This window comes from Enoplosus armatus, chromosome 1 (genome assembly GCF_043641665.1).
Source record: "Enoplosus armatus isolate fEnoArm2 chromosome 1, fEnoArm2.hap1, whole genome shotgun sequence".
Classification (NCBI taxonomy): Eukaryota; Metazoa; Chordata; class Actinopteri; order Centrarchiformes; family Enoplosidae; genus Enoplosus; species Enoplosus armatus.
Window position 1 is genome coordinate 24,779,100 of NC_092180.1, and position 22,621 is coordinate 24,801,720.

Sequence of the window (22,621 nt, forward strand, 5' to 3'; positions counted from 1 at the left end):
AGGTGACACCAGACTTGACAGCTGACCCAAGCACTAGTTCCCACAGTGACCTTTAACCCATTATGTGACATGATATTACAGGAGTCCCTGGACACAAAAACTCGACATTTATATTTCAGTCATTCCCAGTATTCATCTGTTTTTGTTACATACAATTGTCACCTGTCACCCAGCAACACACAGCTTACTTTTCTTATACAAGCACTCAAAAATGAAGTATCTATCATCTGATTGAGAGTAACATATATCACATACAATGACTGATAGTGCTTATCACAACTCATTCTAGCACTTTAGTCCTTGGTTGATTAAAGTTTGAAGCTTTTACAGATGGGATCCTTTTAGTTTTACACTTAAAAAAACTGAGGAATATTTATTTTTGTGTGCAAATATCTATAGCTTTTTATTTGTGTACATTTTAGGGGAAGAACCTCTTTCATTTGATTTCTTTCAAATCGTGAACTGTTGCCGGATTATTGCTTTTTCATGACAAACCTTCGGCAGCTGTCATCTTCCTTCTCTCCCTCCCAGGTTGATGATGAGAGGATCTGTCTTCTCTTAATCCACATCGACTCTGACGGTGTTTGCTCACATGTAATGAGTGAATAATCAGCACAGCAGCGCTAACCCTTTCATCCCAAACCCTTTTAGCCCTGAGAGTTTATTAGCTTTTCTGTGATGAAAGCCCTAAGTGAGTATATTAGGGCTTTGTGTTGGGTTTGCTGCTTGCATATCAAATGAGCTGCATGTATGTGGCAAACCAAACACTCGGGCCTAATTCTCCAGCCTGCCATGCAGATCCACACTCCTCTATGAATATTAAAGGCCTCTCTGTTGGCTCTGGCAGGTAATTAGGGCTGTAGGTGAGAGAAAGAGGGGAAGAGCAGGGAGGATCTTATATCTTAGTCTAGACTTAGCGGTGCCAAGGACCTCTCTGTGTTTGCAGAGCCCCATTAACAAAGACACACTAAATAAACTAGATAACCTGTGGCAGAGGCTGATCTCTGATCTGCTGTGGAACAAACATCTACTACTACTCACTTCTCACAAGCTTCACAATAAGAGAGGAAATTATTATGTTTCTGGAGAAGCTTACGTCTCTTCTTATGTTACTTTATCCCATGTTTGAGGTATTTATGTTACCTAATATGGCGTTCCAGTAATATTCACATAGGATTATGTATAGCCTCTCTATGGTTTATCTTTCTGGCTGACATTTATAGCATGCATTATCTGCTGCAGAATTTATTCAGCTGTTTTATTAAAATTGTGTTGGAGCATATTAAACATTTCACAGAAAATCTAGCAAAAAACATGAATGTGTGTGAATGGGAGAGAGATAAGATAAGATATACTTCATTGTACCCCTCGGGGAAACTTATCTCAGGCTCAGAGGGCTTTGATGGGATTCAACACAGGTCACCTGGATGGAATCAGTTACGTGGTCCATGTCAGGCCACTAGGACGCCCCATGAACAGAAGATGTGTACAACAAGCAAAACTTGTTTCAGTGTTCACATGGGCACCTGACTTTTGTTCTAGGACAGACTTGAAACATTTTGAATCTATCCTTTACCAATCTTCAAGCTACAAAAGGGCGAGGTGTATGTTCAGGGTCTCCATCTGACAGCTTTGAATTAAAAAGCAATTAAAAAAGACAACAGGCAAACAGTAATAAAATAATATGATAAAATGCAACAAAAGATAATGAAACAGACAGTAAAATCAATAAAAATGCAAATGCAAAAGACAACCTCTTGAACAATCTTCAAACCTGCTGTAACTGATCTCTTTTGGCTTAAGTTGTGAGCACAGCATTGACATATCATCACCTTTTAAAGTGATATGGTGAACTTGTTATCTAACAGTTGCTTATTTACACGTCCAGCTGTTATGGAGCAACATTATCATTCATTTGGAGTCATGTTTCCGCCCACCTAGTGAATGTAAGTCTAATATTGGCCCTCTTTTAGCTCTGTTTGTGGTCCCTGAGTGAAATACCTGGCTCTGCTGTTTGGTGCTGAGCAGGTTGTGTACAGTGTGTTTTTAGAGCTTTTTCACTGAAACCAGCTGCCTGCTGCGGCCCAAAACGACACTGTGAGAGCGAACCAAAACAGTAAAGCTGCAGGCCAGACAGCAAAACAATGAAATTAAACTTATTATAAAGCTCCATGAAGCAGAGGGGAGCTGCAGATTCAGGTGATAATTCTTTCGGTTCATCTTATTTTGTAAACTTTGTGGCGACTACAATACACTGATATTAAATAACAGTTTAACAGTCAAGAGGTAGGCTTGCCATTTTAGAGTATTTGTGTATGTCTGTGCTTCACACTGAGAACTGTAGTTTTCATCAAGATTAGAAGCCACTGCTGATCTTGTTTGGTGCCAGTGTGCCTTTACGACCAGCAGAGGGCGCTCTGTGGCATTTTCCCCTGAGCAGCAGCTCCATCCTGCCTCACATTCACACGCACACACTGGGAGCTAACCAGTACAACAGCGAGGTGAAGTGCCTGGCTTTATGTTTGAGGATTTGAACCAGCAACTGCCCTTTTAACAATCACCTTATTCTCAACTTTCAGCCACAGTTTCCAAACCTAAAGACACACACATGATAAGCTGTCTGAATGGTGAACGAGAGAAACTGAACTGCATCATGGGAACCAGGCTTCGAATGATGAGAAAACTTGAGGCATTTCAATATTTTATTATAAATAGTGGTATAAAGACATATAAAAATAGTTGTTAGACATATCGATATTTACAGGGAACATTTCACAGTACAAAATAAATAAAATGTAGAACAGCATATATTATTCAAATAAATTACTTGTTTCACAGTGAGGCAGTAAAAACAGAGAAGTAGTTTGTGTCTGTTGTTGGATGATGACGGTGCCGGAGGGTTCAACCCCAATACTCTCTGGGAACCAGCGGCATGCAGAAGTCTTTGCCGCTCATCTGTATAAAAACAAACAAACAGGAAATTTGATAAGTGTTTTGTACTTTAATTTCAAAAAGAAGCAAGAAGTATGATTTCTACACATAGAGTCTTTAATAACGAGGACATGTTTACATACCTGACAGGAGGGCTGTGTTGCTGGAGGGGACTGCAAGATGGTGTCCATGCTCATGTCTCTCTGGGGAGCTTCAATGTACTGTCTGCTGTACTGATCCACTCCAAAACCACAGCTCCCAGAATGCAGCATGGCGCTCTGGCTGTGACACTGGGCTGTGTACAGGCTCTGGTTCAGGCTCTGGTCCTGCAGCTGGGCCTCCTGCCCTCCCATGGGGACGTGCTGGAAGTAGCTGAGGATGTCAGGTGAAGAGGTGTCACTGGCCGAGGTGTCTCCTTGTTCCCTCCTCTGAAACAGCACCTCCTCGCTGAGGCCCAGCTGGGCCGACAGGTAGGAGATGTAGCGGATGGTGAGGCGGAGGGTCTCTATCTTTGTCAGGGTCTGTCCGGCGGGTGCCACCGAGGGCGGGAGGTAGGACCTGAGGTGGTGTAGAGCCTTGGTCAGGTCCCTCATCCTCAACTTTTCCTTCTCGCTGGCACTCTCCCTCTGCTTGCTGCGGATCCGGGCAGCTCGGCCCGACTTCCGGCCACGTCCAGACGAGGATTTGAGGGTCTGGGAATATCCGGTCTTAGCTGCCCTTGGAGTGGACTGCTGCAGCTGCTGGTAGGAAGGAGAGAGGCTGGAATCCATAGACGGGACAGGGGAGAGGGTTTCTAGAGAGGAGATGCTAGAGAGGTCCGAGTCGGAGCACCACTGGTACTGCAGGCCGTAGTTGAGCAGAGGGACCGAGGAGGTATCCATGTTGTGTGGAGGGACTAAGTGGTCTGACTGGAGAGACTGGGAGGCTGTGAGTGCTGCTCAGCTCTGTTGCACTGGTTTATAAGTCCAGGCCGGGCCACAGAGGTGTGAAGTGACACCTCCGCAGATTCTCACAAGCCATCACTGTCTAAAGCAGAGGCCCCTGAACACACACACACACACACACACACACACACACACACACACACACACACACACACTCCCTCACTGGGACCCTGTCTCAGTACCTCGCCCTCTCCTCTGTGTCTGGGAAAGTTCAGCTACAGGAGTGTGAATTTTGACTCCTGCTCAAAACAATAAACAGTTTTTGCTTTTTGGGGTTTTGTCCCTGCAGCAACCCAGATGCATTTTGCACATGTTTAAGGGACAGGGGTTTGTTTTGTATGATCTGATTTCTCTCACTTTCACTTTTTAACACTAAAGCCAGAGGCACTGGTCAACCAACTGGACAATATAATAGCCATACACTGCAAAAAAACTATCTATAGTATTATACCTGGCTAGAAGGAGGTGCCAATACACCAGGTAATACTCCCATAGTTTAGTTTAGTAAGCACATGAAAAGGTTTCAATATTATTTCCAACTTGTCACCAAATATAAACGTCCCTTGATTCTGCACAGACCACCACTAAAGTCAAAATAATCATAAATATTCAAAATCAGTTGAAAGTATTTAAAATGTAGGGGGAAAAAAAACATGAAAAAGAAATTGATTACAACATAAATCTGCATAAAAAATCAATAGTTCAAGCACATCATCTCATTTATCTGACAGCTATAGTTGTAAGTTCCTTTTCCAGATTCAAAGGATGACTTCAGATGGTCTAATGTTGTAGGTATGTAGACTGTCTCCCTCTGAACGCGTGTTCTTTCACAGTTTTCATGATCCTGGGTCTGCGGTGCCAGCATACGCCAAACCACATGAACATGAGTGGTGCTCCGTGAAATCACACCTTGACTATTTAGGTTTTGGCTGATTAAATGTTTTGTGGGTGGAGACATGACGACGGGTGAGAATGTCAATTTAGATCTCAGAGTCTGGGTTTAGTGTCAGTGTCAGACTGTGTATTTTGTGCCGCAGAAACATTATTAGTGATTATTAGATTCTTACATGCAGAGAAGTGTGTAAACGGGCCGAGATGATCCTTGAAACTCCCTTCTCTTGCTTCTTTCTCCCCACCTCACTTAACCTTGACCCTGACATCCGCGTACTCCGCCCTTCTCTTGATCTCCTCCACTTTATATCCCTCCACTTCTCACCAACATGATTGTTTTATAGTGGCAGCGAGTCAGGCGTGAGCTGAGATCTCTGACGCTCTGACTCTTTATCGTGATCTCGGAAGTGAAGCTCCGTCTACTGTGCATGTGCTTCTGGATATGAACCTGCGTCCTGCATGGCAAAAATGTAAATGCAGTAAATGTAAACACATTTAATGAAGCATAATGGCCTGTATTGTCCAGTTAAAGCAGAGGTGTGATGGTTTCACACTGATGAGAACTGATGAGTCTGGAGGCGTCACTTCACACCTCAGCTGTGAGAACCAGGACTGCTGGAAAATACAGTAGCTGCTGACCTCTCTCTCTCTCTCTCTCTCTCTCTCTCTCTCTCTCTCTCTCTCTCTCTCTCTCTCTCTCTCTGTCCCTCTGTACCTGAGCTTCTCAACCTTCTTCCTCTCTATGTGCAGAACAGCAGACAAGGTTTGTATTCAATGTCAGACATCCATTTAGAAATAGTGATGACATTTTTGGAGATCCCACCCTCACGGCACAGTATTAAAGCACGTTATGGTACTTTGAAATGGACAGCATTGAACTTAGGTGTTTGGGTGGTCACGTTAGATCACATTAGAGATGAGATGTTTTGGATTTTTGAAAAAATGCATTTTCAAATACACATTTTCCTCTAAAATTGCAAATTAAATATTCAAGTAACGTTGAATGTTAAATGAACGAACACCAATTGCAAACACTTTGCAACAGAATTGCTCAAGTGTTCAATTCTCCCTTAATATAATCAACATGCCTGGGTGAATGCTGAGTCAGTTCATCTATGCTTTTGACCGCAACCCCTTTTTTGTGAGCTATGAGCCAAAATGCCTCTTCTCTTATTTATTGTGCTTTATTTTTCCCTGGAGTGTGTGTTTATTAAATCATCTGAACATCAAACCTGTCATCTCTGGCTGGCAGCAAATCAATGAAAAAAACAAACACTCAGTGAAACAATCAGATGAAACACAAAACTGAGTAAAATGCTGGTTTGTCTGGTGTTTATGGCTATTCTTCATCTTTGGGCCCTTTCGACCAGAACACTGAACACTGGGCTCTGGGGCCTGAATAACCACAAATACTAGTGAGAGGTGTTGAGGTGTACAAGGGGTATAATATGAATCATCATAGGATAAAACACATGATGTCCCAAACAAACTAAGGGTAAGATGTGTGCTGTGTCAGGCTGAGGGCAGGGTGAACTGGGGCTGAACCCGCACTGCGACCCTGCCAGTCACCCTGACCAAAGGTGAGGCTGTGGGAGCCTGGCTGGGAGTTTGGCACCTCTGGGTGGACGCACACCCACAGCAGGCTCTGAGGCTGGGCTGCCTGCCACCTGTCTGGGCCACCAGAGTCCATCAACCCCGCCACGACCTCCACTGAGCTCCCTCTGCTTTGGAAGAAAATCAAACGTAATTTCAGTGATTCCTGTGGGGACGCTGGGTTGGCGCCACGGCAAACAGTGACACAGCAGAGGGAAAAAATCAGAGGAAATAACTGAAACAGTCGACGACAAAGTTAAAGATCATAGACGGTGTTGTCAAAGTAGTGAGAAGAAGTAACAAATGTATATACAGTATATATATATATATAATTTACATGTTTAAATATACAGTATAAAAAATTATTATATAGAAAAAGCAAATCAGTATATATGAGTATAAGGAAAACTGAGGAACACAGTGCAATTGCTATAATTAAATGATCTACTTTATTAGCAAAGACAGCAATCTTCTGAACAGTAACAAAAAAGCTGTTGTTTGTACCACAGTGTGGCAGTACTGTAGTTCACTGCTATTATAAATGTCGTGAATGATTTGGATGAACTGAAATGCAGTTTTTTTCCTGCTGCTACCAACTAGTTTTGGCTCTTTCTCTTTTCTACAGGAGGAAAAGAAGAGAATTCAGCTCTCCTGAGGGAAGCTTGGCTGCTCTTTTTCATTCATAGCGAAACAACCACTAGCTTATTGAAACTGAACACTGAAAAGAGTTTGTGCAGCTCCTCCAGTGAGAGTTTATGTCTGCTGAATGCACTGGGAGTCTTCTGACCGGTAAAATCTTCACGGACTGAAGCATTTGCTCGTAACCAGAAGTACAAAAGAATAATCTGATGGAATATGCTGCTTTGATTAATGCAGCGGTAAAACTAAAAGACCACGAGGTGGTTCTGGTTTTTAAAATCAGGGTGATTAAAGAAAATCATTAATAAAAGGAGTGGAGACAGCGTTCTCCACCACCATCATCAAAACACCAAATGAGGGAATATCTTTTTCACCGCTCCAGTAGAGTGCCAGAAACGTGTTGAACCTTTGCCAAGAAGCATTTAAGGTGGCCCAACAGCTCCTCCAAGTTTTTTTTTAAATCGTTTATTTAGCTTAAGGAGAAGGATACTCTTCTTCATCCTTCAGTTTATCAGACACGTTCACATTCAAAAGCGCCACATTTGGAGATACGTGGTTTTCATTGGACAGGAAGGGTATGAATCATTTTAATCTGAAAAGCAACTACAGGTGTCAGACAAATGAAGTGGAGTAGAAAGTGCAATATTTGCCTCTGACATGTGGTGGAGAAGAAGTACAAAGCTGCATAAAATGGAAATACTCAAGTACCGTACCTCAGATTTGCACTAATATAATGTAATGAAATGTACAGTACTTGAGTAAATGTACTTAGTTACACCTTACTCTTGGTGAGTCTTGGATTGCTTCACATTCAACAACCTGGTCAAATAAAAGCAAACAATTAGGGGCGTAAATACAGTATCACTCCAGAGTGAATCAGGCCGACAAAGTTTATCTCTAATCTCTGTGGTGATATAAGGTATGCTGAAAGCTTCAGTGTGTGTGTGTGTGTGTGTGTGTGTGTGCATGCCAGTGAGTGAGGTGGCAGGTGAGGGGGATACATTTTGCACCTTGGGTGTGAAACATAGCTGGACCTGGAGGGGTCAGCCAGAGGTGGACAGTAAATTTCCTCTAATTGTAAGAGAGTGACATTCACAGAACATAACAATATTCAACAGAATTAATTCATTTCAATTAAATTGCTGAAAGAGGAAGTAGGGAACAGGAACTGACTGCTGACATGAGGATAATATTTCATCATTCCAGACCCCCTAGAGTGGTAAAAACCTATCCATCCTCAATCTCAGTTACGTCGATCGGCCAAATCTCACTCAAGTCAGAGCAGATCATATTGGAGCATTAGTTCCAGAGACAATGTGTGTCTTTTTGTTTGCCGTTTGACATCCAGATAAACCTGCTGGACAGATCAGCAGAGTGTCTTTCACACCTCAGCCAGAGTAAATACGTCCTCCTCCTACTGGCACTTGCTCACACTTGTGTGCTGCCATGTTTTTACAAGCCCTCCTCGCCTACCCCCTGACACACAGCTGCCACTGACACGGGAACAGTTATAGTCAGCTCCCACCCACTGCTATCATGCCTGAAATATAACATGTCAGGCCTGTTTCAGAGCAAGAATAATGCTAGCTGAACATTCTCTGCTCCATCATCATCCGACATCTTTCATGACGTCCTTTGTGATCTTGTTTTATACATTATGCGTATTTAAAGTTCTCGGGTCAGGTCAAGGAATAGTTCACTTTCTTGCCCAGAATAAGAGAAGATCGATACCACTTGTCATGTTTGTACGGTAACTGACCAAACTCAGAACTCAACAACTCCAGCTCTTTCTGTTATTTTCCTCATGTAGAAACATTTTTCAACTCGTGCATTTGCGTCTTCACATCAATTTGAAGAATTTGTGTCAAATTGCGTCTTTCAATCGACTTTGTACGTCATCACCCCACCTCTAAAATTCACTTCGTATTCTGTCTGAACACACAGTCAGAGGTGCTGGCAGGCAGATTTTGTTACCTTTGGACAAAGCAAGGTTAGCCACCCCCCCCCCCCCCCAGTTGTTATGCTAGGCTAAGCTAACTGGCTGCTGGTTCTAGCTCTATATTATACTGTATTAATCTTCTCCTTTAACCTCTAGTATTTTCCAAAATGTCAAAGTATTTCTTCAAGTCAAATCAGAAATTGTCTAACACTGAAAGTTTATATCTCGTTTCAAATGTTCATCGCATGTTCTGCATCTGTTATTAAGCAGGAATCTGGATCATAAGCCCTCAGCTTTATTCAAGTCATGACGGAGCTACTATTTTACAACTAATATACACAGGTCTACAGTATGTACAACAACAAATATAGAATTGGTAGTGAGACTATTGTGTTTTAGTACATTCACAGACATGTGGAAAACAACCACACACACATACACACACACTCTCTCACTCACACACACAGCTCAGTCATGCCCAAAAAGGTAACATGCTCCTTAGAAATCTTGACACATGTTGTCAGAAATGCAGCAGGTTCTGTAAAACTGTTCTTCATCAGAACGTTAAAGTGAGAGCATCATATCAAAACAGTTTAGCATCATTCTCCTCTTTTTTTTTTTTTTTGTTGAAAAAAAGTAAATCAATAAACAAACAGAACAATTCCTTACACTTTGTCATGGCAGGATGTGACAGATAAGACTCTACATTACCACCACCTACAGAACACAGCTCTACAGTTAAGACCAGACACGACGTCTCAGTCGAGGACAAGATGACAAACTGGAGGAGAATCCGGTCGGCTGTTCAGGATGGATGTGGATCAGTTGGGAGAAATGAACAGCTGTGAATTCAATAAATGAAGAAAAAAAACACCTCCTACATATAATAAAATGGTCAGTCCAGGTTTAGAGAGAACAAACCAAGCAACAACAGGTGAACTAAAGAAGACTATACACCACAGGACAGCGCAGGATAAATAAAGACTGGGTGGACGAAAGAGGCGTTTCCTCGGAATAACAACACCAGCAGTACAACTGCTGCTGAGCCTCGGCAGTGAATACAACAGGATTCAAATCCAATTCAAGTTTGTTTTCTTTTTATCAACAGGGAATGAAATCAAAGCACAACATGGTAACATAAACTACATCACCTTATACAATTTCATCTCATATTAATCTTTCTTGTACACAAACCTTAAACAAAACAAACGTTGCTACACTGTGTGTGTGTGTGTGTGTGTGTGTGTGTGTGTGTGTGTGTGTGTGTGTGTGTCAATAGAGGATGGGCAGTAAATGATAAAAAGGAAATGACAAACACAAGTTTTATACGATGTGAAATGCTGGGCAGACTGAGGAGCTTACAGAGGGAATAAAAAGCAACCACAGTTTCACATAGGCAACCAGACAGGTTTTCAATGTTTTTAATCATATAACCATGGCAGACTCATACACACAGATAGCACAGCGTGGCCTTTCTTCCTCGTCTTTCCATTTCAGTTTAAGCTGATACTTTCCCCATAGCTATACTGCGGTTGAGGCCTGGAGGCTGCAGGACTTTGGCTTTTCAGGAGAGGATTTTCTCCCGGGTTTCGGGCAGCTTGAGAGCTACCAGACCTCCGCAGACGAGGGCGGCGAAGGCCAGGAAGATGGGGATGATCTTAGTGATGCCGATGAAGGCTGCAAAGATGAAGCTGGCGAGGATGGCCGCAAACTTACAAATCCCATTCAGGATACCGAATGCTGTCCCTCTGCAAAAAGACAGATTAGAAAGATGAGATGCATGACCGACTGATGAATTGATCAGATGTTTTGACACGTCAAGTCATTTTTTTCTTGGAGAGAGTGAATTGCTGTCTGGCTCAAGAATAAAAAAAAACATTGACAGATTTTGTAAAAGGCGACAGTTCTAAATGTGCTGGCAAAAAAGACTGAAAAGACTTATTGTCTTTGTTCAGTTGAGTGAGATTTCCTTTGAAATTCTTAGCTGAGAGGCAGAATTGTCCTGTACCTTTTGGTGCAAGAGAGTTGGACCATACCTTTTAGGGCGGAGGTTAAACTGGCATGTAGCTTTTGACAGTGGTGTTAAATTGACTGTTCGCAAAGTCCCACCCCACTTAGTTACTGGTGTTAGGCTTGCCAGCCTTTCTTTTTCGAGCACGGCACATGTGCACTTTACAATGCTAAAAGAAGCAGATTTTACCAGTCAAAACACGTAGTCATTTCAAACAATGGGTCTTTGATTTTATCCAAAAGTCAACAGGTTTATCATTTCTAGCCTCTAACGACCCTCGCTAGCAGATCAGCTGTAATTAGTTGATTTGTGATTTGATGTTTTACTATTTGTTTTTTTTGTTTTTTTCTACATAACCTTGTTTGCTTACTGTAGAAAGACATACTTGGACAGGCAACACACAGGTTAGATTTATTACTGTAGACTTCTCCAAACTAAATAGCCTAAACTCTGATATAGTAGCATCGTGGCTCTCACACAGTGGATGTTTCAATGGTTAGCAAAGTACATGCTGCTTGGCTTTGCTACTGTAGGTAGTAAGCACAGACTGTATATAAAGATGGACGACACGTCTTCACTTCACTATACAAAAATGAAGCCATAATAGGACCTCATTTGTCTGCGCAGTAGTGATTGGGGGGGTGGAGCTGCTGTATTGAGGTCCCACCCATACACTCGCCCAAACCCAATCAAGAGCACACCCAGTCAATCACGGCTGTCAATCATGACGTCTCACCCCATTTTTATAGCCTTTTTAATGTCCCATCCGCTAATGTGGAGGGGGTGGGGTTAATGACGATGGAGATGTTTTGGCTTCACTTTTGGGGAGCTATCATGTTGTCCATCTTTTTATACAGGCAGTATAAGTGCTAGTGATCTAGCTGGGAATGCTCGCATTGGCAAGGTAGAACAGATAAACACACTGTAATCCATTCCTTTCTTGTGTTTTTGGTTGGGAAAGGAAAAAACAAAGGGAACAGCTAATTGGAACGAACCTCACAGGAAGGGGTAGAGATTAACTGTGTTATGGTCGAGATCGCACTGGACCTTTTACCAGTGGGGTAGCGTTGGACTGTACCTTTTAGAGGAGGGGTAGAGTTCCACAGAAATGACCTCTAGTCCGTTCCAGGCCGCCACGCTGGCGCCATAGAAGAGACACTGCCAGCATATTACCGCTCCTTGACTGAAACTTAGCAGCAACAGGAAAGTACAGGCCGACGACACCAACATAGAACCACCTAGAAAGAAGAAGAAGAAACAGATTTGGCAAAAACGACACACACACACACAAAAAAGCACGCGTCCAGATTTACTGTATTTATGCTACATTTCACACTTTCTGCCGGCCTCACCTATTATTCTGATTCTTCCTATCTTGTCCATGAACAATGCTGAGATGATGTTGCCGGGCAACACAGCCAAACTGCCCAGGAAGCTGACCATGTAGATGACGATGTCGTTCTCCTCCTGGAAGTTCAGATGGCAGCCTTTCTTTGGGTGGAGGAAGGTGGTGTTCTCCATTCGACAGTCTTTGAACTTTTCGTGCCAGAGGTCTGGAGAGAGCACAGGGATATATATATATATGCCAGCTTTTGGTTTATATTCCACATTAGGCTGTAAACAGAAGTTTTCTCCTCTTAGTGCCAGAGGATAAACATTGCCAAGTGTTAATGCTTTGACCAAGATGAGATGTTTTAGGGCAGTATTAATGTTTTAATTTTTATTTTATGCCACTATTTAGTTGAGTTTATTGAGCTCCAGACCTTAAGGAGCCAGCCGTGTTTAAGTGCTATAAAATCTTCATTACGATCATTCATTAGTAATGTTGCACGATACCTGTGTTATAGAAGACAGTGTTTTTGATGGTGCAATTCTCAAAGAAGGTGTTGGTCGACTTGACGTCCTCAAAGTAGCAGTTTTCAAACAGAGAATCCTCAAACTTCACAGACTTAATCTCAATGTTTGCAAACCTAAATGAAAGGAGAGAAGCCTCATCGAGCAGTAGTGTAAACATGAATGTGAACATAACAGAGGGGTGGCGTTGAGGAGACATACTTGTCATGGATGTACTCTCCCTCGCGGTGGATCTGGTTGACCAGAGAGAAGTTGAAGTGAAAACGCTCCACCCGCTCTCTGTGGAACACGCGGACCTTGGACTCGTACTCCTCATACTGCATGTATTTGATCATGTCGGGGAACCACACTCCCAGTCCGTGGTAGCTGAGACACAGAGAAACATACAAACCTGAGCAGAATAAAACAACATGATCTGCATAGCTAGATGCTATCACAGGGGTAATCTCAATGTGGGTCTACAGGCTGAATAGCAGTGTCGCTACCTGAAGGCCAAGCAGAACCAGACAATAACCAGGAAGAGGCCTTGCAGTCTGAGCTCTGGAGCCGATAGTGACATTATGTTGGCCATCACCTGAAAAAGGGACGGACAATGAGGACAGACATGTAAGGTCTGGAGGAATACAGGGATGAAAGCACTTTTCAAGACATTCAGTTTGAGTGAGACAACTGCTTAGTACATTTTCTATTCTATTTTAGTGGAGTGGAGTGATCTGCAGACCTGTTGCAGCATGGTCATGTGTCTGACGGTCCAGCGCTGGAAGGCAGTTCCAGTGTCACTCTGGATCTCTATGAACTCGTCCTCCTGAGTTTGTGGCGTCTTAATGTTGGTCGCCTTCACAAAGAGAGAGAGGAGTTTGCACATGTAAACAATAGCCTCATCTTGATTTCATGACTGTGTTTCAACAGAATTTCAGAGCACATCATTTCCTTTAAATTTAGCTGATAACTGTTACTGTTTTTTAAATGTTTATTTCAGTGTTTTGGATCACCTGGCTAAGGCCCTCTTCATATCAATGATGGCTCTGTTCTATTCACGTGTTCCAGTAAGCCATGACCCTGAATACCAGGACCCTGAAACTGAAGTAGCTAAATGGAATTCAGCCGTCATTTCATTATTTACACTTGTTCTCGTCTGGCTTGATGAGTTCCACCTGTTTAATTTTAGTCCAATGAAACCGTGGGTTCACTCCATCCATGTAAGTTATGATATTTGTGACATTTATAATGCAAGAAACTCACATGCAGTACTATTTTCAGCACAGACTGATGTCAGCCAATTTAAAATCGGTAAAATTCTGCCCCAGTAAGCCATGACAGTGAGCCAGCATACAGGGTAGCAGGGCCCTGGACGCAGAACACCTGCAGCTGTGGTTAATGGCATTAATTACACCTGTGCTTTTCCTGTTAGGGCGTGTCAAAATGTGGGCAAAACAGCAGTGACATTGTAAATAAAGGCGTACAGTGAAGACTCTCTCTGGCTCCCCCTTGGCCTTCCAGTTGGTGTCATGAACCTGTCGCAGGATCATCCACGCCTCATCATGTCGAGCATTCTGAAAAAGAAACACACACACACACACACACACACATACAAACTATTATCTGCAAGTGTCTACATAACCAATTTCAAGAGTGTTCTGTGAAACCTCTCAGGGTTTATGGCACGTTCATTTCCCACATATACTGAAGCCAGACACAGTTGAGTAACAATGTTCCCATGAGGTCTTCCTCTTATCAGGTGGGGAAATGTGTGATAATTTGGGGGTGTGTGGTATGAACATGTTGGAGCAGCCCTGCTGTAACATACAAACACAATACCACATGTGGTTAAAGGTCTGACAATGTCCTGGGTGAGAACAGGGGTGGGTGGTGTTCTGGTGGCGCCTTAGCAGCCTTGCGCTACCTTTGCACAGCAGTGGGATGTTGCTGTGGTGGCTGATGACTCAACATTTTCAACCAATCACAGCTTGATGTTTAATACTATACATGGACACAATGCATATTAGAATAGAAAGTGTTTAACTCAATATTTCTGTGGTTATTCTTAATGTATCCTGTATTAGAAGTACAGATAAATGGGTTTTTATGTAGTGCAGTTGAAGCAGACAACAAAACCACATGTTTCAATCTGGCGACATTGGACCTGACCTCCAGGAGGAAACGAGGGCTCTCCGGCATGAAGACGACTCCGACAAGCGCAGCCAGCGCTGGGAAGAGACACACGAGAATAAACAATCTCCAACTGTGGATCTGGAACTCTGTACCGATGGCGAAGCCCCAGCCTGGAAAACCATCCAGTGAAGAGCATGTCAATATTTATTACTGTAGTGCAACAAAACACATCTTTATTTTCATCTGTGGGTTCATTTTGGGCTTCCATGAGATTATGAGATTATTTTTCAATTCCTGATAATGGCAAAATGTTTACTGATGTTAATGGAAATTAGTCATATTTAGTTTTTTTGCTTGGAAGATGCCACATGCTGTTGTTCATGCAGACAAACAAAACGCTCCTCCAGCAAATTAAAATTTGATAAAAGTGAAATAAACAATATATTATCTCTGTCTTCTGAGTTTATTTATAGTACGTTTGAATGTTTGTGTGCCTCCATGTGTGTCCACATGCTGTATGTGTGTGTGTGTGTGTGTGTGTGTGTGTTACCATAGTGAGGGATGATTCCCCAGGCGGTGAAGGAGGCGTACAGGCCTCCCAGCATCCAGAACATGCAGAGCCAGCTCAGATGTTCTCCACGTTTATCCATCTGCAGGAACTCGGTGAAGTACGTGTACACTATCGGGATGGAGCCGCCAATTCTGGGGGAGGAATTGCAAGACATCTTTAAATATAACACCTTTATTTTGTCCACCATCCTCTGAGGATTTAGAGGATCATTTTGCTGTGATATGTGGCCTTTGACAGGTTAACTATTGGTTAATTGGTTGGTGATGCAGGATTAGAAGCACATTATTCTGATGACTTTACTAGAAGTATGTTGACATTGACATGACATTTAATTTGTGGTGCTCAAAGTATTACATTTAAAGGACTTTATTCCCGGACACACAGACGTTGCTGTGGACGCATGCTTCCTATGAAAACTGTTGACAGCATTATTTTTGTAACTTGGGTATATTAGGTATCCTTAAGAGGAAATAAATAGCCAAGCATAAAGGTTTATGACCATAGTGTAAAAGTTTACAATAACATTTTATGTTGTGAATGTTCTCTGCTTTTTCAGAATGTCCAAAAACAGCTTTATTGTCAAGTTAACAGACCTCTACTTTTGAAAGTTAACCATGAGTTCATCCATCTCTGACGCAGCGATCGAAAGCTACAAGTTAAGTTAGATTCAGGATAAAATGCATTTGGTGAGATAATGAATCATTGCTGGTGGCAACTGAATACTGAGGATATGGTTAAAATGAGGGGGGAAATGACATTAAAGCAGTTCATATTGTGAGATTGAATGTTTTATGGCTGGAGCCTGCTGATAGGGAAGTTTCAGTGTTGGTCAGGGTCTATGGCATACTCAGATCTTTGGCATCTTCTTTTACAGTAATAGATTTGATCATTGTCATATGTGTGAGCTCTAATCCAGACAGCTCCCGCACCAACATTAAAGACAAAGGAAAATAAAATACTTATTTTTTTCTCTTTCACGTGATTCCAGTGACATTTCCTTATTTAAAACGAGTTTAAACAGACCAAAAGAAAAACAGTGTACGTACAGGAGAGCAAAACTCTTGGAAATAGCGCTACATTGTTATGCTAAACATTGAGACAATCATTGACATTTTAGAAGAATTTTCTTCATGATGAGAAATCCATGCGGGGGTGTGGAGTCTGTCTGCTCTTTATGTTTTGTGAAGCCAGCAAAACGGGCACTGCTCTCCTGCGGATGTGAGCATTAATGACTAACATGGGGCTCATTATTACAGTGAATCAGCAACAGCTGAGCGTTTTATTTTGGTGACCTTGTATTTTTTGGCTCAGCAAAAAAACTCAAACATCAATATTGCAGGTCTGGGTACACTCAGGCTGCAGTCATTATCAAAAGAAATGTGACTTCGAAAGTTGCAAAATCAATCTGTGCACGGCACCAAGGTGCTGGCGACAGCAGGATGTCAGCAATAAAACTCAAATTAAAAACAAGCAAAGAGCATTGTTCACTTGTTTTAACTGTTATAATAAAGAAGGGAATAAACTGAAATCTCCTTGTGTGCAGCATATTTCTAAATATCCACAGTTTGTGCTATTACTCATCTTCAAATACAAATGTAGGGATGTGCTTTTCTCCCTTGATCTTACAGACGCACTTGCTTCCACTGAAAGGATTATTTATGCAAAAGGTCAGTCATTATAAAAGCCCCCTGTCTTCTGTTCAAGCGAGGCCTGCACATGTACATGTGAACATGAAAAGTAAATGTGTCTCACCCGAAGCCGGAGCAGAACCTGAAGAAGAGGAAGAAGCCGTATCCCTGAGCGAAGCAGGAGAGGAAGGAGAAGACCAGGTCGATGGCCAGGACGTAGATCAGACACTTCCTCCTCCCCATCTTATCACACAGACCCCCCCACACCAACGCCCCCACCATCATGGCGACATACACCAGCAGACCTGCAAACACACACACACACACACACAAACAAACTTTTGACCTTCACACTCACAGTCAAGTTACATGTTTTACTCTCATAACGCGCTCTTGATCTCATTGAAACACACAGTGTAGGCTCTGCTGATGCTATTTGCATTCATACACATGCACACAAACATCACTGGAAGATCTGTCACTGAAAAGAAAAATCAAAACAAGGCAAAGTGTCTCCACAAGGGGGCTCCCTTTACCCGTGTATGAACACAGGAATAGAGAAATCATCACTTTGTACTGTGATTCAGTGTGACGCATCCTTACATGCGTGGTCTGGTCAACATTTCTGAATATTCATATAGACGCACCGAGAAAACGTACTGATGATAGCCTTCCCAGAAAGTGGACTGAGAAATAAAGGTCATGATGGTTTCGAGGCATCTGAGAGCGCCTCCCTTCCACAATATTCACCTTCCATGTTTTTAAATCTGCTTGTGTTCACATGTGACACGTGTTGCTCCAGTTGTCTTATCTTGTCTTCTTTGACATTCTATTGTTACTTTGATTATATGCTTCATCAATGCTAAATTCATTTTCTCCCGTTTTACCTGCAGATTCTCACAGTCCAGCCTATCCCAGCATGCACTAAGCGTCTTTTCGTTGTAAGGCAACAGCCATTAAGAGTGACTGACTGTGCTGCCCATTACTGCACCAAGGAGATAATAATGATTATGTACTCTATTTCTGTCTCTGGGGAGAGTAATGTGCTCTCCCCTGCTGTCGGTGTCAGGACTCAAACCTACAACTTTGTCTTCACCGTGTTGTTTAAACCTTTAGACCCATACCTCCTGCCCGCTCCGTGTTTTTACTACACACAGCCCTAATTACAGTGGGACTAAGCAGCTTAACAGCACGTGGAGCCATAGTGTGCACCTTCCCTGTGGATTACTAGACCATCCAAAAGCTCCGGCGCTCCGCACGCCAAGCTGCACATCCCTAACTCATTCAACAAGAGACTGCTCAGGGCACCAGGAGACAAAGAGTCAGGGTGAACATGTCACCTAATATCTTGGCCATGTCGTCGCTTAAGGCCATGTGCATGCCTTGGATATGTACGCGGCAGACAGGTTGACAGGGTGGCCTTGTGATTAGCAAGCCTGTCCTTTAGGTGGAGGCCCAGGATCAGCCCCTGCAGCAACAAGCTTCTATCTGCCTGTTAAAGTGTCCTTGAGCACAGTGAAGACACCGGATCCTTGAAGGGGAGAGACGTCATTTTCCTTTTTCTTGTAGAATTGAAAGGGAGAGCACAGTTGGTGCATTTAGCACATCTAGATGAAGAGACAATGAATCTATTCGGACTGCATTCTCCAAACATGTACATGACATGTACAGTCTAAAGAAACACTAACCCCGTGAACATAATCCAAACAGATGTGAGGCTCGTATGTATAGATGACTTTCACTTTTGTTTAAAATTCAGTTTCGTTTCAGATATAAGAAATGAATCTTTACTTAAACAACAGGGTAACGTTTTAGAGAATGTCACATGTGAGTTTCACAGTTATGACACCTGGCAGCATTTTTCCAAAATGGTTTGATAACAGTGAATAACTTTAAAGTAACAATCTGCTCCATTTTCATGTGATGTCAGTCCTGCTATTCTCTATCTCAGATTGACTCAAACAGTACTGATTGAATTTGTTGCCACTGAATGAAAGTTGTTACAGTTGCTGGCCTGGAGCCAGCTGCTCCACCTGTTCCTAAAATCAGATTTAGCCTAGTTATGATTTAGGTGTGTACTAAGATAAAATAAAACAGTATGAGAAACCTGTAAAAAGTCAAAGTTAATCAAAATGATCTTGCTTGATTGACTGGGAGTGTGTGGTACAAAAACACTACAGCAGTGAATGCAAAGCACCAAAGATATTCTAGGTTTTTGCTTAAATAGCAGCAGGGAAGCATCATAAAACCATTTCATAATTTATGCATGACCTCTTTAACTGCAATTCCAGTTTTATTCTGAAATGCATTAGCTGTATTGCAATTTCTTTGAGATAGTTGGTTCAATCTCTGCAACCACATGAAGTCTGGGATTTAAAACCTGTCAGAACTTTGTCTTCTTTGTCTCCAACACTATGAGCCTCTTGTATTTTCATTCTATAGATTAAACAATAAAAGCACCATTAAAGGTAAGTGCACCAACCCCCCTGTTTTTAACAAAAGGTTTGGGAGTCTTTCTGCTATCTAAGACTAAGGTTAAGATTAAACACATTGCTGCTCCCGTGAGTCCAGTGAACGGAGCATGAGTGTGAATCAGATAGCATCATTCTGCAGATCTACTTCATATTCTCAGTCAATGATCAGTGCTCCCCTCCCGCTCTGCACAGACGCTGTGATTTCATTTTCGCCAGGCCTTCCTCCTGCTACCGCAGCCTGTCAGGGGCCTGAAGCGTATCTGACAGCTCTGCAACCGGGCGCTGCAGGCCGCCAGGCTCTCTGACTGCAGCAACATGCTCCATATTAGCCTGGGAACACACACTGAATACGATCACCACCGGGTTCCTCATCAATCTCTCGCAATGCCTCATCCCAGGAGCCTGTTGTTAAGATGAAATGAGCGATGTGCAATCTGCCACATCGCCTGGCTACACACGAGGCCTGGGAAATAAGGTGAGGGGCTTTAATTTGCAGTTTAGTTGTCTGCACAGAAAGTGAGGAACAGACGTTTTCAAGGTACATTTCCCAGTAAGTTGGATGTATGCTGCATACAAATTTCAGTATAATTATTTTAGCTGTGTTTACTGTTGTGGTACAATATTTAGGAACAAGTGAAGCTAGCAGGCATCTGAAATAAAGGAAACACCATCCTTAATACACAGCATATCCGACATTCAAAGTAAATTGAAAGCAGGTGCTTATTTCTCTGTCTGGTATCTAAGATAATTAAACAATTGACATGTGGTGCGGTGTCCCCCGAGTAAACTTCCAGACACTTGTAATACCAATGCCAAGGCTCACTATCCAGTGGCTCAATCAGGTGGCTCACAATGGACCCATACTCTATAACACACGCAGTGTTGGTTATGTTTCATAACTCTTGCATTTGCCAAGAAAGATTCAAGCCCTTTTGCCTAATTTGTCCCAGCGGCTCGGGGATACTTCTGTCTGGCGCAGTCGTCTGCAACCATGTGCCATCTAGAGCCAAACATACGCATACATTCGTTTCAGCCAAGCACAACGGCAGATCATTTCACTGATGAGTCCTACCCTCTCTGGGTAAAGATTGGAACTCTTCGACAGATGACTGTAATTAGCTAGTCTAGTAGATTTCCAAAAGGCTGTATTTCTGTTTTGGAGAAATATGATTTGCTAAATCTTCCGCCAAAATTTTCAGCCATGCTAGCTGCATGGCCCAAGGTATGGCAATGTCAGGCTGTTGGTCAGACTGAAATATCTCAGCAGCTTTTGGATGGATTGCAGTGAAATTTTGGATAGACATTCATGGTACAAAGAGGATTTGTGTTGAATTCTATTGACTTTGGTGATGCCCTGATATGAAATTTCACCATGAGTTTGAAATGTGTGGCTTTGAGTGAAATGTTTCAACAGCTCTTGGATGGATTGCTACGAAATTTGGCACAGACAGCCATGTTCCCCTCAGGATGAATTGTAATAACTCTGGTGATCCCCTGACTTTTCCTCTAGCGCCACCTTAAGGTCAAATTTTAAATTTGTCCAAAACTTTGGTTTATAACTAAATACCTGCATATTAGCACATGTTAACATGCTAACACGCTTAGCTATAATGGTAAACATTATATCTGCTAAACATCAGCATGTTAGAATTGCCATTGTGCGCTTTTTTGCGTGCCCACATTAGCGTTTAGCTCAAAGCGTCGTTGTGTGTAAGTGCAGCCTCTGCTGTGACAAGCAACGACAAAGCAACAGGCTACAAGTTATTTTCGATGGAGGCCAGTGCCATGAAGGTACAAACTGACGCCCGACACTTCGCTGTGTGATGGCCGTGAAGCTTTTTTTCACCTCTCCAATCACGTGGAGCATCAACGAATCACATATTTTTGGTTCACCATGTCTCCCCACAATTCCTGTCCCGTTCCATCTAAAAAAATGCTCTTAAAACATTCTTGCCATTAGCCAGTTCCCAGCGCTGTTTAACCATACCCAATAGTTTTACATGACACTATTAAAATATGTAGCTTGGCAGAGGGTGGCACCTCAATGGCTAGCTGCGGTACTGTGTCATTTAAGTTAGCTGACTCTGTGTTAGCTTTCTGTGTATTGCGGTGTACACAGGGATGCATTGGGGCGAAATGTGATGTTTAAATGGGAGGGTAACACTTTACAAATGGGGCCCAGACATTGATCAAAAGCATGTATATTATTTTGACCATGGCGACATAACTACGTCAACTAATCTAATGCTTGACCAACACTTCAACAGTGACTCTGCGACGATGTAGCTGGCCACGCTTTGCCATTATGTAGCTTTGTCACTCGTAGTGTACACGAGTCCTTTCAAGCCTGTTCTATCGACAGAAATCGGTTGAAAAGCCTCTCCCTTCTCTGTTTTTTTTCTCCCAAAAGGTTATTTCACTTTGAAAGGAAAAACTGGAGCCATACAAGTTTTCACCACACTCAGCAGAAACCTCAGTTTTTCAGCCTTCCCTCCCTTTGCTGTCACTTACCCAGCAATCCTTTGTCGGAGTTGGATATGCACATGTCCTTCTCAGCACTGGGCAGGACGAAGCCCACCACGAAGCCGTCCACGCCGTCAGCCATTAGCGCCAGGCCCAGCACGAAGAACAGCATCCACTGGAAGCGCCCGTGGCCGCAGTCCTCCATGATGGTCTCGTACTGCTCTGGCAGGTTATCCTCCTCCTCTTCTTGCTGGCCAGCCTGCCGGGCTTTCCTTCTGGCCTCCAACCGAGCCGCCCGCCGCGCTTCCTTGATCTCGTCGGGGTGGGGGATGCCCTGGTACTCCCCCTCATACATCTGCTCACCATCATCTGCGCCCTCTGTGGCATCACTAGCAGCATCCTCATCCTGTGGAGGGTAGTCCGTCTGGTAAGGGTAGCCGTCCTGACCTCCTCCATCCTGGGTGTAGGTGTATTCTCCACCCTCTGTCACCTGCTGGTTCACGTTGTTGTGATAGGGGTCATCCATGGTTCCTGCTGGGTGTAAGAGGAGCAGGACTGATGTTGCCTTGTA

At 42.9% G+C, this 22,621-nt stretch overlaps 2 protein-coding genes across 2 annotated transcripts; both read right to left on the reverse strand.

Moving 5' to 3' along the window:
• Positions 1 to 2,901: 2,901 nt before the first annotated feature.
• On the reverse strand, positions 2,902 to 3,812 carry LOC139285981 (mesogenin-1-like). Its single transcript, XM_070906627.1, has 2 exons — positions 3,075 to 3,812; positions 2,902 to 2,955 (listed from the first exon to the last, which is right to left on the reverse strand). Exons 1-2 carry the CDS (start codon positions 3,810 to 3,812, stop codon positions 2,902 to 2,904), a joined length of 792 nt encoding a protein of 263 aa, XP_070762728.1.
• A 6,689-nt stretch (positions 3,813 to 10,501) lies between these two features.
• Positions 10,502 to 22,576, reverse strand: sv2ba (synaptic vesicle glycoprotein 2Ba). The gene is made up of 12 exons (XM_070931168.1): positions 22,099 to 22,576; positions 17,238 to 17,418; positions 15,465 to 15,616; positions 14,951 to 15,084; positions 14,266 to 14,355; positions 13,524 to 13,637; positions 13,288 to 13,376; positions 13,004 to 13,168; positions 12,785 to 12,918; positions 12,301 to 12,501; positions 12,027 to 12,186; positions 10,502 to 10,685 (listed from the first exon to the last, which is right to left on the reverse strand). The coding sequence occupies exons 1-12, from the start codon at positions 22,574 to 22,576 to the stop codon at positions 10,502 to 10,504; spliced, it is 2,082 nt and encodes a 693-aa protein (XP_070787269.1).
• Positions 22,577 to 22,621: the final 45 nt, after the last annotated feature.